Here is a 14,947-nt window from a genome sequence, read left to right on the forward strand (position 1 = left end):
GATGGCCCACTGTGTGTCTTTCTGATGAACAATTAACAACGAACAAGTAACTAGAAATTAAATACCTAGGCAAAATGTATTATGTAATGAAATATTTAAAAGGCAAAACTGCATTTAAAAATTTATTTGTGAGTAGAGCCGTTTATCCAAAGGAAAAAAGAGCAGTTGATCACGGTCCACCGCCATCAGAGACCTTCTGCACCTGAGAATGTGATGTGGTCAGGATTGAGGAGACCGTCCTTGGTTTATGTAATTAAAAAAATAAATCAGTTATTTTAGTATATTTATTTCATTTTTTTTCATTTCATTTTTATCATGAATAAAAATAGTTTATCAAATTGTATGGCATTTTCTTAAAATTAATAGAAGACTACTAATACCAACAACTACTAATAGTAGTTATATCTACTAATACTATTCTTCGCCCTAAACCCGCCAGTGCCTTAAAGTAGCTCTGATTGTGAGGAGAACTAACTATGGATGCCTTTTGTTTTTGTTGCTGTTCACATCAGCTGAAAGAAGGGTAATACTACAATTAAGAATATATTTTATAAATATGTTCATATTTTTGTAAAACAAAAACATAAGCATTTCTCCAAATGTATCCTTACACTGATATCCACTATTGATTGCTAATATTGTTATTGTTAATTTATCAGATCCCCCGGTTTGTAAAGCACAAGAAATTAAAACGTATGCTGGTATTGTTGGATCCAAGTTGAGAGTGACGTGCGAGGTGGAAGCACAACCCCCAGAAGTTCATTTTCGTTGGTCAATAAACAACAGTTTCGGCGAACTGTCATTAAATACGTTCATTCACAATCAAACATCTAGTGTGGCCGTATTCTCTCCAAAATCTGAAATGGAATATGGGACTTTGTTTTGCTGGGCAAAAAATAAAGTTGGGGAACAGAAACGCCCCTGCATGTTTAATATTATTCCTGGAGGTAAATATGTATTTTTACCAATATTTGTAATCCAGACATTACTAATGTCACCTGTAGATTCTTACATTAAGGCATTGTTATGAAGAATTTCCATTCAATGGCTTATAATATTCTGTAATAAACAGTAATATTTTAATAACTGCTTACATGTTTTAACAACTACTTACTCGTAGCTTAATTTTTATAACAGCAATATACATAACTCAATAAACTCTAAAATTATGTTTCTCTAATAAAATGATAGAAACTGCTCTGCGTCTTTGAATTAAAGACAAAAAAAATGCTAAACGCCATGATGCGTGTTACGACCAACATGCTTACCTTGTTGTTTATGAGAAACTTTTATTTTAACTCAATAGCAATTATTCCTGTTTCTGCTAATGTTTAGAAATGGTCATTCCCCTTTTATAATTTTACAATAATAAAGTAATATCACTCCCAAGACCTGGATACTTCTGTTATGAATATATCTCCACACTTCATATTTAGCCAATAGAAACAATAAGTTTTTGCATACTTGTATCAAAAAACCTTTTCCAGTTGTTATAATAGCTCAATCTTAGGCTTATAATGCTAATAACCTAGCTCTCTAGTGTAACAGCGACGTATAAGCGAATTTACAACACTAGAAACCGGGTTTTGGTATCTGCGAATTTACGACACTAGAAACCAGGTTTTGGGAAGATGGGAAGAGCACAGAAAGCCCTTGTGTAGCTTTGTGCTTAATTACAAGAAAATAAATACCAAGTTTTTATATCTATGGTGAGCAGAGCACAGAGACTCTATTATGTAGCCTTGTGTTTAACAACAAGCAGATATGTTTTTTTAATTCATACACAATACTTGGACTCATGTAAATTTTGTAGTATTAAACTTAGCGTGTTGTTAATTTATCGTTTGAAACTATGATCGATGTTTTACCAACATGTTTCCAAGCACCATTCCTATTTGATAACAGAGTTTACAGAAAATAATATAGCGAATACTTATGGCTACTTTTGAGAGTTCCAGCTTTGTATATATATGTTTGCTCCTTAAATTTTTGCACAAAACTACACGAGGGATATCTGCACTCGCCGTCCCCAATTGAGGAGTGTAAGACTAGATGGAAGGCACTTAGTCATCACCATCTACCACCAATTGTGGGATTGGCTGTCACACTATAACACCATCATGGCTGAAAGGTTTAGGATGTTTGGCATGACGGGGATTCGATCCCTCGATCCATGGATTACGAATCAAGCGTCTTAACTACCTGGCCATGCCGGGTTGCAGTCATGTAATTTCTCATGACTTAATGAATGAGTCATTTTAACAAAACATCTTCCACTATTGATTCTCGGAAGATTAACAATCATTTATATCTTTTAAAATGTCTGGAAATGTTAAATAATTCTTCCAGACAGCAATGTGAACGTTATTACTTATATCACCGTACTACACGATTTCTTAAAAAATCGTAACGCAAGAAAGAGTCATAAAAATTGCATTAAATGAAGTTATTGAACACAAGCATATTCCGTGTATCATTACATGAGATGTTCCTTAGACATCATTACACACGTTTGAGTGATATAAACCTCAAGAACCTCTAGTATCACTCACTACTAAATTATTTATTTTAGTATTAAACTAGAATACGCCATAACATTAAGCGTTACTACATCAGAAAACCCAATAGCAAGTTTTAAGAATCATTACATTATTTCATTCTGTTAAGAGATAACGTTAAACTTTAATTACGTTTGTTTTGTTTGTTTGTTTGTTTTTGAATTTCGCACAAAGCTACTCGAGGACTATATGTGCTAGCCGTCCCTAATTTAGCAGTGTAAGACTAGAGGGAAGGCAGCTAGTCATCACCACCCACTGCCAACTCTTGGGCTACTCTTTTAACAACGAATAGTGGGATTGACCGTCACATTATAACGCCCCCACGGCTGAAAGGGCGAGCATGTTTGGCGCGAAGGGGATGCGAACCCGCGACCCTCAGATTACGAGTCGCACGCCTTTACACGCTTGGCCATGCCGAGCCCAATCACGTTTCAAACATCACTTATTCACTATACTATTTATTACACCTTATCGCTCTGTATTGCACCAAACAGTCGTTAATGGACACCATGTATTACACTCCAATACTTGAGATTACATTAAACACGTCATTACTGTATTTAATATCATAGATACTACTACTTCATACCAGTTATTAAACTTCATTCCAAGAAACGTGATATTTTTAATCGTCTCGATCAATGTTATCATACTGGAGCTCCTATTCTATTCATCAGTCACGTCTTAAGACTCATTAGTTTAGTTCAGATGTTCAATGACGGTAAACACGTGTTAACATTCATTATTCATACAGGCCGTGTCAGAACCCATTGCATCACACTACAACCACAAAGTCGAGGACGTGGATCACTGAGAATCAGTTTTTGTTTACAGAAAAATTTCTATCTAACTTTACATTAGAAAAAAATTCTAAATACTTGCTTTAAATGTAATATCTTTTTATTTAAAATAATTTTCTAAACTTTTTGTTTCATAAACTGACAAGACCGAAGCTGAGCACAGGCAACTTTTAAAGTGGATGTCAGTTGTTACCTACGTGCAAACAAAAAAATCATGGATACAACCAAATAAATAGATTTTAAAAATTCAAAATACATGTTTAAAACGAAGAGTAAAAAATTATTAGCTCAATCGTGACACCTGATACCAACAAAGTAACTGGGTAGATGTTTGGATGACTTGTCTATTTTTAGTGGATGTACAAAGGTCCGGCATGGCCGTGTGGTTAGAACACTTGGCTCTTAATATGAGACTGGAAGGTTCGAATCCCCGTTACATCAAACAGTTTTCGCCTTTTCAGCGGTGGGGGTGTTATACTATCTCACGCAATCCCACTATTCGTTGGTAAAAGTTTTTAGTTTTTTTTAATTTCTCGCAAAACTACACGACAGATATCTGCGCTAGCCGTCCCTAATTTAGCAATGCAAGACTAGAGGGAAGGCAATTAGTCATCACCACCCACCGCCAACTCTTGGGCTACACTTTTACCAACGAACAGTGGAATTGGCCGTCACATTATAATGCCCCCACGGCTAAAAGGGCGAACATGTTTGGTGTGACGGGGATTCGAATCCGCGACCCTCGGATTACGAGTCGAAAGCCTTAACCAACCTGGCCATACCGGGTGTCGTTGGTAAAAGAGTAACCAAACAGTTGGCGGTTGGTAGTGATGATAAATTGCCTTCCCTCTAGCCTTTCACTACCAAATTAGAGACGGCTATAGTAGATTGCCCTCGTGTAGCTTTGTACAAAATTCAAAACAAAATTAACCCAGAATTCTAACTCGTCTAACAATCAAATAACTTGTATTTTGTTGGTTAAGAGGTATTAGAATACAGGTAATAGGCAGCACTGAGTGTCAGAATGTGTCATATCATCTAAATAAATAACATAAACTCCCATGAAAAAAAAACTATTTTTACTGAAAGCTGTTTTCTCCCTAGTCTTACATTGCTAAATTAGAAACGGCTAGTGCAGGTAGCCCTCGTGTAGCTTTAAGTAAAATTCCAAAACAAACAAAATGAAGCAGTATATTTTATAAGAATAATTTTATTACCATGTTTCAAACGTCCAGAAACAGACTCGAGACTAGTTTTGAATATAGAATAGTTTTAAAATATTTTATTTGAATTTTTTAATCCTAGTTGTTAGAAAAAAATAATGACATATAGGTTCTTTTCTTTTCCTCTTTCCGAAGCTCCTCCCGAGGTACCAAAGGACTGCTTGCTCATCAACCAAACGAGAATGATGTTTGTTGTTCGTTGTTCTCCTCCAATAGATCAAGGGTTATCTCAACATTTCCAGCTTGAAGTCTACAACAAAAGAAACGACCGTCTCCAAGAAAATATTTCTGCTTCAGATATTCCTTTGTTTGTTGTTCGTTCCTTACCTCCTGGCACGCCATTCGTGCTTCTCATTTATTCTGTCAATGCGAAAGGAAGAAGTCCACCAGTAACTCTTCATGCCAGAACATTAGATACTCACTCAGAGTACAACAAAAAAGGTAAGACTGTGATATTTTTTACAGTCTTTAGAATTATTGTTTTCGTAGTCCATTTATTTTAAATTCTGTAATGGTACTATGATATTTATGTATATATATGTGTGTGATGTCACAGCAGGCTAAATGTTTAAATAAAAGCTAACGTGGGAAGTAGAAAGAAAACCGTATGACAAATTCAACATTTCATATTACAAAACTGAGGGAAATGAATGCAGTTGTATGTTTCACAGATACATCATATATTTACTCATTTGTTATTTAACTTCTATCTGTAACCCGATTGGCTCAGCAGATAGCCCGATTTGGCTTTGCTATAATAAAACATCTGTAACTAAGAATTTGAACATAATGACTGTGTTTTATGTTAGAATAAACCAAGACATTAGTTTGCCACTCTTTAATGGAAGTTGAAAATAATAAATAAAAACAATACATTTTTGTTTTAATTATATTGTGATTTGAATTAAGGATCGGCTAATCACACATTAAATGAAAATTACTGTATGTAATTCATTTCATGGTATGTGTTTTGAGTGTGCATTGCATTTTTCATTCTAAAGAAGAAATAAATTAAAACCAAGATTTTCAGAAAAAAGAATGTATTTAGTGTTAATAAAAAGTAAAAACTATAAAATTATAAAACCAAATTCGAATTAAAAATTGCATACAACTTTCATATGTATTACATCTGATTGTCATAAAAATTGTATACAACTTTCACATATATTACATCTGATTGTCATAAAAATTGTTTACAACTTTCATATGTATTACATCTGATTGTCATAAAAATTGTATACAACTTTCATATGTATTACATCTGATTGTCATAAAAATTGTATACAACTCTCACATATATTACATCTGATTGTCATAAAAATTGTATACAACTTTCATATGTATTACATTTGATTGTCATAAAAATTGTATACAACTCTCACATATATTACATCTGATAGTCAAAGAAAAAGACCTCTCCTGTAGACAAAGCTACACGAGGGTTATCTGCGCTAGCTGTCCCTAATTTAGCAGTGTAAGACTAGAGGGAAAGCAGCTAGTCATCACCACCCACCGCTAACTCTTGGGCTACTCTTTTACCAACGAATAGTGGGATTGACCGTCACATTATAACGTACCCACGGCTGAAAGGGCGAGCATATTTGGCGCGACGGGGATTCGAACCCTCGATCCTCAGATTACAAGTCGCATGCCTTAACACATTGGCCATGCCGGGCCCCTGAAAGAGCGAGCATGTTCAGTGTGACGAAGATTCGAACACGCGACTCTCGGATTACGAGTCGAATGCCTTAACCACCTGGCCATGCCGAGTCTCAAGCCAAACGAACTAATGATGCAAATACATTCCAATATACTGTTTACGACAAAGATGAATTATTTGTTTCATTTTAAAACTTTAGGTTTCATATGTTCGAGTCACATTAACTAGAAATGAGTCGTTTCACTATCTGATAAATACTTGGAAAGCTACTATTTTTATCAAATACTGTATCAGTTTAACGTAATAACTTCTTTATTTTTTTATTTAGTTTAATGTTATGAAACTTATTAGTTATAATATTAATAATTTTGATAACACTTGTATATATATACACATATATTTTTTTTTACATTTTGAATATCATTTTACACTGTTATATTAACGTATGTATTTAGAATTGAATGTACCTTAACTTTTAAAAAGAAAAAAAACTTTTTTACTACAATCTCATTATAGATTCATTTTCAATCACTCAGTAAACTATATTTTTCTTTTTGGAAATAATTTATACGTTTTCTGTTCAACCAGTCCGTCTCAACTAATGAATTGAGGACATCAGTGTGCTGGGATAGTCCAAATGGTTGAAGTATTCAGAATATGTTTTTGAAAGTTCAAGGCCGCGTCACTGTACCGCAAAAATGCACTCGTGGGTGCTTAATAAAATTTGGTATTAAATCGAACTGTTATTTCTAGCAAGTTAGACGTGAATACCATTGAGAAGCAAAAGTATTCACCCTATATCAGTAATGTCACATTTTGATGAAATATAAATAATTTAAACAATTTTTTAATGAACTTGTTTTTATTCCAAACTCCTGTGATCAAACTTAACACTATTATGTGTGAAGAAGGGTAAATGCCAACAGAACCTGCAAAGAAAATATATAATTTGAAATTTGCTAATTGTGTAAAAGTATTCACTCCTTAAGTTAGCACTTGGTGGAAACACATTTGCAAGCAGTTACTGCTGTGACTATTTTTGGATAGGTCTCTACCAGCTTTACACAATGTGATGATGTAATATGTATACATTTTTCCTGGACAAATTGCTCCAATTCTGACAAGTTCGTTGGGAATTGTTTATGGAGTGTAATTTTCAAGTATCATCATAATGTTGCTGTTGGATTCAAGTCAAAGCCATCCAAAACATTGTCTTTCTTCTTTTGAAACAAGTATCGTCATAAAATTTCTGTTGAATTCAAATCAAAACCATCCAAAACGTTCTCTTCTCCTTTTAAACAAGTCTCATCATAAAGTTTTTGTTAGATTCAAGTTAAGACCATCCAAGACATTCTCTTCTCCTTTTAAAACCACTCCAGTGAAACTCTGGCCTCATGTTTCGGATCCCGTTTAAAATCAAATTTTCAAGCCCATTGGCTGACTCAAATAAGTTTTCCTTCTCTATTTGCCTCTACTTTGTACGATCCATCTTCCTATCAATCCTGAGAAGCTTTCCAGTCCTTGCTGATGAGAAGCAACCCTACAATATAATTCTGTCACTGGGATTGTGTTGACTTCTTGATGTGCTTCACTGGGATTGCGCTGGATGTAAAGCTCTGAATATACACCAAAAATCTCAACTTTTGTCTTGTCTGACCACAAAACTTTCTACCACTTTTCTTGTAACCTTCTGATATTTACTTTTCTACATTTGATCTCTGACTTGTTTGAAAAGCTCATCGTTGATTTGTTCTATCCTTGTGTGAGTTGTGTCTTGAACAGAAGCATTTTCACTGAAGTCAAATTAAACCCATTTACCTACACATAGACCATTACACTAATTTTGTGACCATTCAATTCAATATTTTGTACCTGAACTGGTTTGGTATTGCCAAAGCAAAGGAACTAAATACTTATGAAACTGAAAGTATTCTAATTTTCTCTGAAAAGCTAACTTACTTACAAAATACCAGTTTTTTTAGCTATACAATGAGCTATCTATGCTCTGCCCACAAAAGGTATCGAAATCCGAATTTTAGCATTGTGTGTCCACCGCATACCGCGATATGCCAATAGGGGGGGGAGAGGTTCAGTTTGATTGTGTAAATTCTAAATAAAATGCCACATATGAAAGTTTTGTGATTGCAAGTTGATAAGACAAAATAATGTGGAAACTTTGAGAGATTAATACTTTTTCAAGGTACCGTACCTCCTCTCTATAGTGGTTTAAAATTAAAGGCTGTTACGTACATATAGCTCTTGTGTAACTTTGCGCGAAAAATCTGAAACAAACAACTTAACATACCTACACACACAAAGTAAGTTACACAATCCCTTACAATAATCTCCTGCTCTGTTCTTTTTTTCAGTTAGCACGGACAAACTCCATCAATTCCATAATGAGGAAGCGATTTCGGTGGGCGTATTTCAATTACAGCGAACATCGTGACTCACTAACATAAAAACGAGTATTAGTTACTTGAACAAAGACAAATTTGTTCATCACGGCATCTTTTCTTTCCTAAGCCTAAGTAACAATACCGAATTATCACTCACTGTCACTTATCTTTATTTTTTAAAGTAAATTATAAAGAAATTAAAATACGTACTCATAAACACTAAAGTGGTGGGTAGATGTCGTGAGAGTTTTTTTCTTAATGAAAACAACCCTATTTAAAAACATGCCATATGCATTCTAAGAGATGAAAAGACTTTCCTTCCTTGTGCTTTGAGTTGGCTTTGTTACTTATCATTGAGAGAGGTCGGTATACAATTTAAAGCATTCCTTAAATACGGGGTATTCCAAAATTTACTTACAAAACACTTATTTATTTTTGTGTTGTTTAGCATTAGAATACGTTAATTCTTTGTCATTCTGTTCCCATATTTATTCACTGTCCACATACTGTTGTATATTATATAGTTGAATTCCAGATTTTAAAGTTGCAAGTCCATAAACGTACAGCTAACGAATCGAGAGACTTGGATTATATAAATTAGTAATTTTCTCAGTCAACTATTGGAAGACTCGTAAAGTATTCGCATAACCTCTCACACTGTTAAAACCAAACTTAAATTCTTTTTGGGCAGAAATAGAAAATATTAATTTATAAGACGTTGGGCATGGTCAAATACATCAGTTAAAAGGTATTGTCCTTGTGAATCTATAACTGTAATTATACCGCAAATCGCTCTAAAAGTTTGTTTGTTTTGTTTTGAATTTCGCGCAGCGCTACTCGAGCGTTATCTATGCTAGCTGTCCCTAATTTAGCAGTGTAAGACTAGAGGGAAGACAGCTAGTCATCACCACCCATCGCCAACTCATAGGCTTCTCTCTTACCAACAAATAGTGGGATTGATCGTCACATTATAACGCCCTCAAGGCTGAAAGAGGGAGCATGTTTGGTGTGACAGGGATTCGAACCCACGACCCTCAGATTAAGAGTTGAACGCCTTAACCCACCTGGTCATGCCAGGCTCGGTCAGAAGATGACGGACTATGAACTGAAGGACTGAACTTGAAAAACTCAGATTCGTTGTATCAGCCGCTATGCCGCAGCTAAAAATATTTAACATTATTGGCAGATAATACAGATCCTGTAAATCGTTCTTCTGTTGAATCAGAAACTTATTTGTTTATCTCAAATTTTTTACGGACCTACTGGGAGCTAAACAGTAGAAAGAAATACCGAGTTCACGCTATGGCCAAAACTATCTACATCTAGATTAAATTTTAGAAGAAATAATATATAATCTTTCTTGAGGAACTCTTAATGGAGAATGTATAATTATCGGAGAAATTTGAATTATAGCCCAAATGTGATATTATTCTGATTGATTAATATTTGTGTCTTTTTAAAGACATTATTTACAGATAATATTTTACTTGATCTTTTTGTGGGACTGGGCGTGTCAGGTCATACATTCATTCTAGCATCGGTCTTTTGATACCTACAGTGAAGATTGAATAAAATAGGTTGGAACAATAATGTCTATAATTTACATCTACAATATTCATGATACTTAAACACTAATGTTCTAGTAATTAAATATGGAAATTTTAGACTTGTTAATTTGTGAAAATGTAATGCTAAACTATCTATTATCATTTTAACAACAGTTATTTGCATGAGATACTTTTATTACTCGCATGTAACTTATTTTACATTGTATGACCGGCATGTTCGACTCGTACTTTTAGGGTCGTAGGTTTAAATTCCTGTCACACCAAACATGCTTGCCGTGGGGACGTTATAATGGTACAGTCAATCCCACTATTCGTTGGTAAAAGTAGCTGCCTTCTCTCTAGTCTTACGTTGCTAAATTAGGGGCGACTAGCGCAGATAGCCCTCGTGTAGCTTTGCGCGAAATTTAAAAGCAAACAAAACAAAAAGTAATGGTCATTTTGTTGATTCAGAAAACTTTTTTCTGTAATGCTCTAATCTTCACTTTCTAATCATAATTCTCACACCTCTCGAGGTGAAGAGACCTCCCAGGATAGATTCTGTAATTTCACTTTTTCTCCTCTAGTATCTGAACATCCACCCATATGTTTGCTGTGCGTGGTGTTCCTTGAATGAGAGGAGAGAGTTCTGATATTTGAAGGATAGCATTGATGAGTCACTTTTGTCAGAGGCACTTTAACACATCAATTTGACCTTGAATTCCTGCGGATGGGAGACCTTTAGATAACTTCTTCTAAATCAGTTTGCTGGTCCTGTTGGGTCAACTAAATGCCAGTATTGGATGTTGCCAACAGGTGCTGTGGGTATTTGTCCAGTGCTTTTCTTTGGATATAGTACCGATAAGATCCTGGGGTAGCTACATTGTTAACTTGTGGTATTGTAGCGTATCAACACTTAGGGGAATGGGGTTCGTGGTCATTGAATTTTAGCCTGCTTCCGGTTTCCCCAAAAAAATTATGGATAGGAAAACGACCATGTTTGGAAGGCTCTAAAGAGTAGTCACCACCCATTTTAGTTTCTGTACCACTAAACAGTAATCACCACCCATTTTAGTTTCTATACCACTGAACAATAGTCACCACCCATTTTAGTTTCTGTACCACTGAACAGTAGTCACCACCCATTTTAGTTTCTGTACCACGTTTTTTCATTCTACATTCTTTGTCTGGCCAACCTTTATCATTCACTAAATTAGAGGGACTTGCTGGCTCTCCAAAGTCAATTAAGGAGCATCGTTATAAGAACACTTTGAGAAAACGTCTATAACAAAACACAGCAAGCTCCTTTTGAAATCAAAGGCCGTACTTCTGTGAGTTATACCATCACTGTATTTTCTCTTTACCTGTATGCAGGAGATACTTACGATCAAGCAGACTTTGATTCTATATTGGACACAATTCCCTCTGGGATGATTTTGTTATTGGTTGGAAGGGTTGGTCTGTAGAGCCGTTTGCTTTCAGTTAACAACTCGTTTATTTTCTGTAGTAGTATTTTTGCCTATTTTCATGCCACTAGTCGGTGTTTTATTGCTATTGATCAATCCATCTGTTCACCTTCATTTTTCACTTTTTTTTTGGAATGTTTACAGTGACCCACAGGTCAGAGATCATTTTCTCATTGTTTCGAGGAACGCTGACTGTAATTGATGCCATCCAATCTGTGTTCTATCTCAAAAACTGATACTGGTGTCGGTATTAATCCTTCTATTAATGATTGTCAGGAGTCAGTAGCCGTTTGTATCATCAAGCAGCTGTTCCTTCTATCCATAAAACCTCGACACATTTCCCATGCTATCCTCGTACATAGTGGTCTCCTGTCTCCCAGCAGACATGGAAAACTCAGAAACAGGCCTGAAATATCTTTTGCAGGTATCCCACTCTTTGTAACTGCATTGCTTTTCTATTGACTTGTTCCCCTGCTCGGCCGGTCAGACAGCAAAGCCAGAAGGAATCCTGGATTACGTTTTTCACCAGCATCTCTTCTACCACCAGTTCAAAAGCCTTTTGGGACAAGATTCGGAAGATCCATTGGACTTATGGCTCTCATTCTCTTTGAATTTTGCTCTCAGATAACCAGAAAGTTGCTGATATACAGAGCATTACCAATTTTCTTGGGAAATGTTTTCCCACCTTTTCAGCACTTCTGTCTCTTCTTCTGCCTTGTTGTACACCAAGTCTCAGGATGAGAGATTACAATTTTTCTTTCAGGCAAACCATCTCCTCGATTACAATTGCCCATGAACAGTGATATAATTTAGGTTTGCTCTTCATTAATCCGATAGTACATCATTCAGACCTGATGATGTTCACTATGAGACGCTATGTCATTTCTCTCTTGCCTCTCTTGTAATTCTTCTTGTTGTTTTAACCAATTATTTCAGGAGGACATTTTTCTGATGTTTGGTGCAAGTTTATTTTCTCCCTTTTTCAAAACCTGAGAAGGACCTGAGGATTCCTTCTAATTATAATTCAATTTCTTTAACTTGCTATCTCTGTAAGGTTTTGGAAAGAATGGTTAATACTCATCTTGTTTCGTCTCTCTCGCCCTCTCAATGTGGTTTATGTTGACAGTTCTTTACAGTAGACAACCTAATTCATCTCATAACTTCTATTATGGAAACCTTCTTCAAGAAAGAGCATCTTGTATTTATATTTTTTATCTTGAAAAAATGTATGACACATACATTAAAGGTTTCGTGTTTTGCAGGACCTCCATTTCCATGTGGCCATTTATCCATTTTTATTCATAACGTTTTACCAGACTAAATTTTCCAAGCCTGTATCGGTTTCACCCTGTATCAATTCTTGGATTTTCTCAGGACTGTGTCTCGAGTATTAAATTTTTCAGTATAAAAATCAATGCTATCATTAAACAACTTTCTCATACTGTTAAAAACAGCCTCTATATCAATGATTTCCACATTTCTTACCGGTCATCGAACATGAAGTTAATTAAGCAGCAGCTTCATATTCTCTCAATCACTTGTTTGCTTGGACCACACAAACAGTTCACATTCTCGTCTTTAAAACCATTTGTACCCCTTATTGCACAACGGGGTTACACCTAATTCTGAGTTTTGACTTGGTGGTGGTGGTGGTGCTTCTTAAGGCTTATATTTCACCATAAACTTACTTTCCTTTCTTACATTAAGCAGCTCCATGTCATATATACAAGGGCACTGAACCTCCTCTGTGTCCTCTCTTCCAGCTCTTACGAAACTGATAGATGTTGTCCAAGCTCAAGATCTCTCGTGCTCTCGTACAACCCCAGCTGAATTATAGGTCTCTGGTGTATGATTCTGCCAGACCCTCTGTTTTGAAGATGTTAGACCCTGTACATCATCTGGGGTCTCGGTTCTGCACAGGGCTTTCCACATTTCACAGTTCATAGTCTGTATGCTCATGTATCTTCTTTACTACGGACATTCGCAACTTTCTGTGCTATATACTAAAAAGCTTTGATAATTATGATGACATCCCACCTGAGGTTGTGTTATTTAGAAAACAGACAGTCTTTCATTATCCTTTTTGGTCTTTGTATCCAGGAACAGCTGGCTGAATTAAGTCCGTCATTGTATGATGTTTGGGAGTTTAATGATCAGCTCATTCTGTCTTGGTTCATTACCATCCTCACCTATGATATTTCATCTAAGTCTAAAGAATCATCTAAAGAAGGCAGATACCTTCAATTGGAAATACCATCTTCTCCTTGCCAAACATGTTTTAACAATTTTTTCCATTTTCGTTTCAACGAATATTCGAAATCAGCGACTCTGTGGGCTCTGCTGTGGTTTGATGTGACTCGGTGATTGCTCACAGGATCACCTTTACAATTTCTGTGTTTACTGTCAATTTGAATACCATCTTTCTTGCCTTGAATTACATAGAAGCTAAGTGTTACACTAGCTGTACCATTCGCACATCCTCTCGTAGCTCTCTAGCCTGGAACAGCTTCACGTGAGTTTCCACCTAGTTCTCTCAGACATTTAGAAAATAGTGGCTTAGTTTACTATATCATCCATTACTTTCCTTTTTTTTAATATCTCACCATGTCAGTGTTCCAGGAAGGGAGCTTGCTGACGTCATAGTTAAGTCAGTCTGTTCTAGTGCTGTCACAACCATGCCTTTTCCGTTTATGAGCTGTGGTCTTGTGATCAAGGCCCAGCTAAATGTCAGTTGGAAGGCGATTTGGAATAACAATTTCATAACAAGCTTTTCGGTATCAGACTTACTGTCACTGTTTGGCTTTCTAGGATCAACAGGAAAAATATATTGAGTAAGTTGCATTGGTTGCAGTTTTTTTCATTGTTTTCTTTTATGTGCAACTGATCTCCTAATTTGTGGCCCTTGTCACGCTCAGACCACAATGTTTCACGATTGACTTTCGTGCCGTCGTTCAAATTCATAACGCCATTTTAGACATTGGACGGTGTCTTGGCGATGGTGACAGTGGCCACCTTGGTTATATTTTTAGCTTTCTGTCTAGTTGCTTTGCATCCGAAAAACAACAAACCAATCATAATTTTTATGGATGCTCAGTGGGTTGATATTTTGCCTTTTTCCTTTTTTCTATGAAAAAAAAAAAAAATATTCATACTTATGTTTCAGTTATGCTATCTGAGGAAAATGAATATAAATTTGTGAAATATTTCTTTAGCTGTATCAAATGAAATCACACTGGTTGAAGTTATGAGCATCTGTTCATGATAGTTTGTTAAAACATTATAATATTTATAATTAAA

At 35.6% G+C, this 14,947-nt stretch overlaps 1 protein-coding gene across 1 annotated transcript in view; it reads left to right on the forward strand.

Moving 5' to 3' along the window:
- The window catches only part of LOC143235039 (neural cell adhesion molecule 1-like), a 162,580-nt gene that overhangs the window by 122,607 nt on the left and 25,026 nt on the right, over positions 1-14,947 (forward strand). The window contains exons 7-8 of the mRNA XM_076472783.1: positions 660-947; positions 4,717-5,022. Of these exons, the coding sequence (XP_076328898.1) occupies positions 660-947; positions 4,717-5,022 (594 nt within the window). The remainder of the gene's footprint in view (positions 1-659; positions 948-4,716; positions 5,023-14,947) is intronic.

Source organism: Tachypleus tridentatus, chromosome 12, assembly GCF_004210375.1.
Source record: "Tachypleus tridentatus isolate NWPU-2018 chromosome 12, ASM421037v1, whole genome shotgun sequence".
NCBI classification, from domain to species: domain Eukaryota; kingdom Metazoa; phylum Arthropoda; class Merostomata; order Xiphosura; family Limulidae; genus Tachypleus; species Tachypleus tridentatus.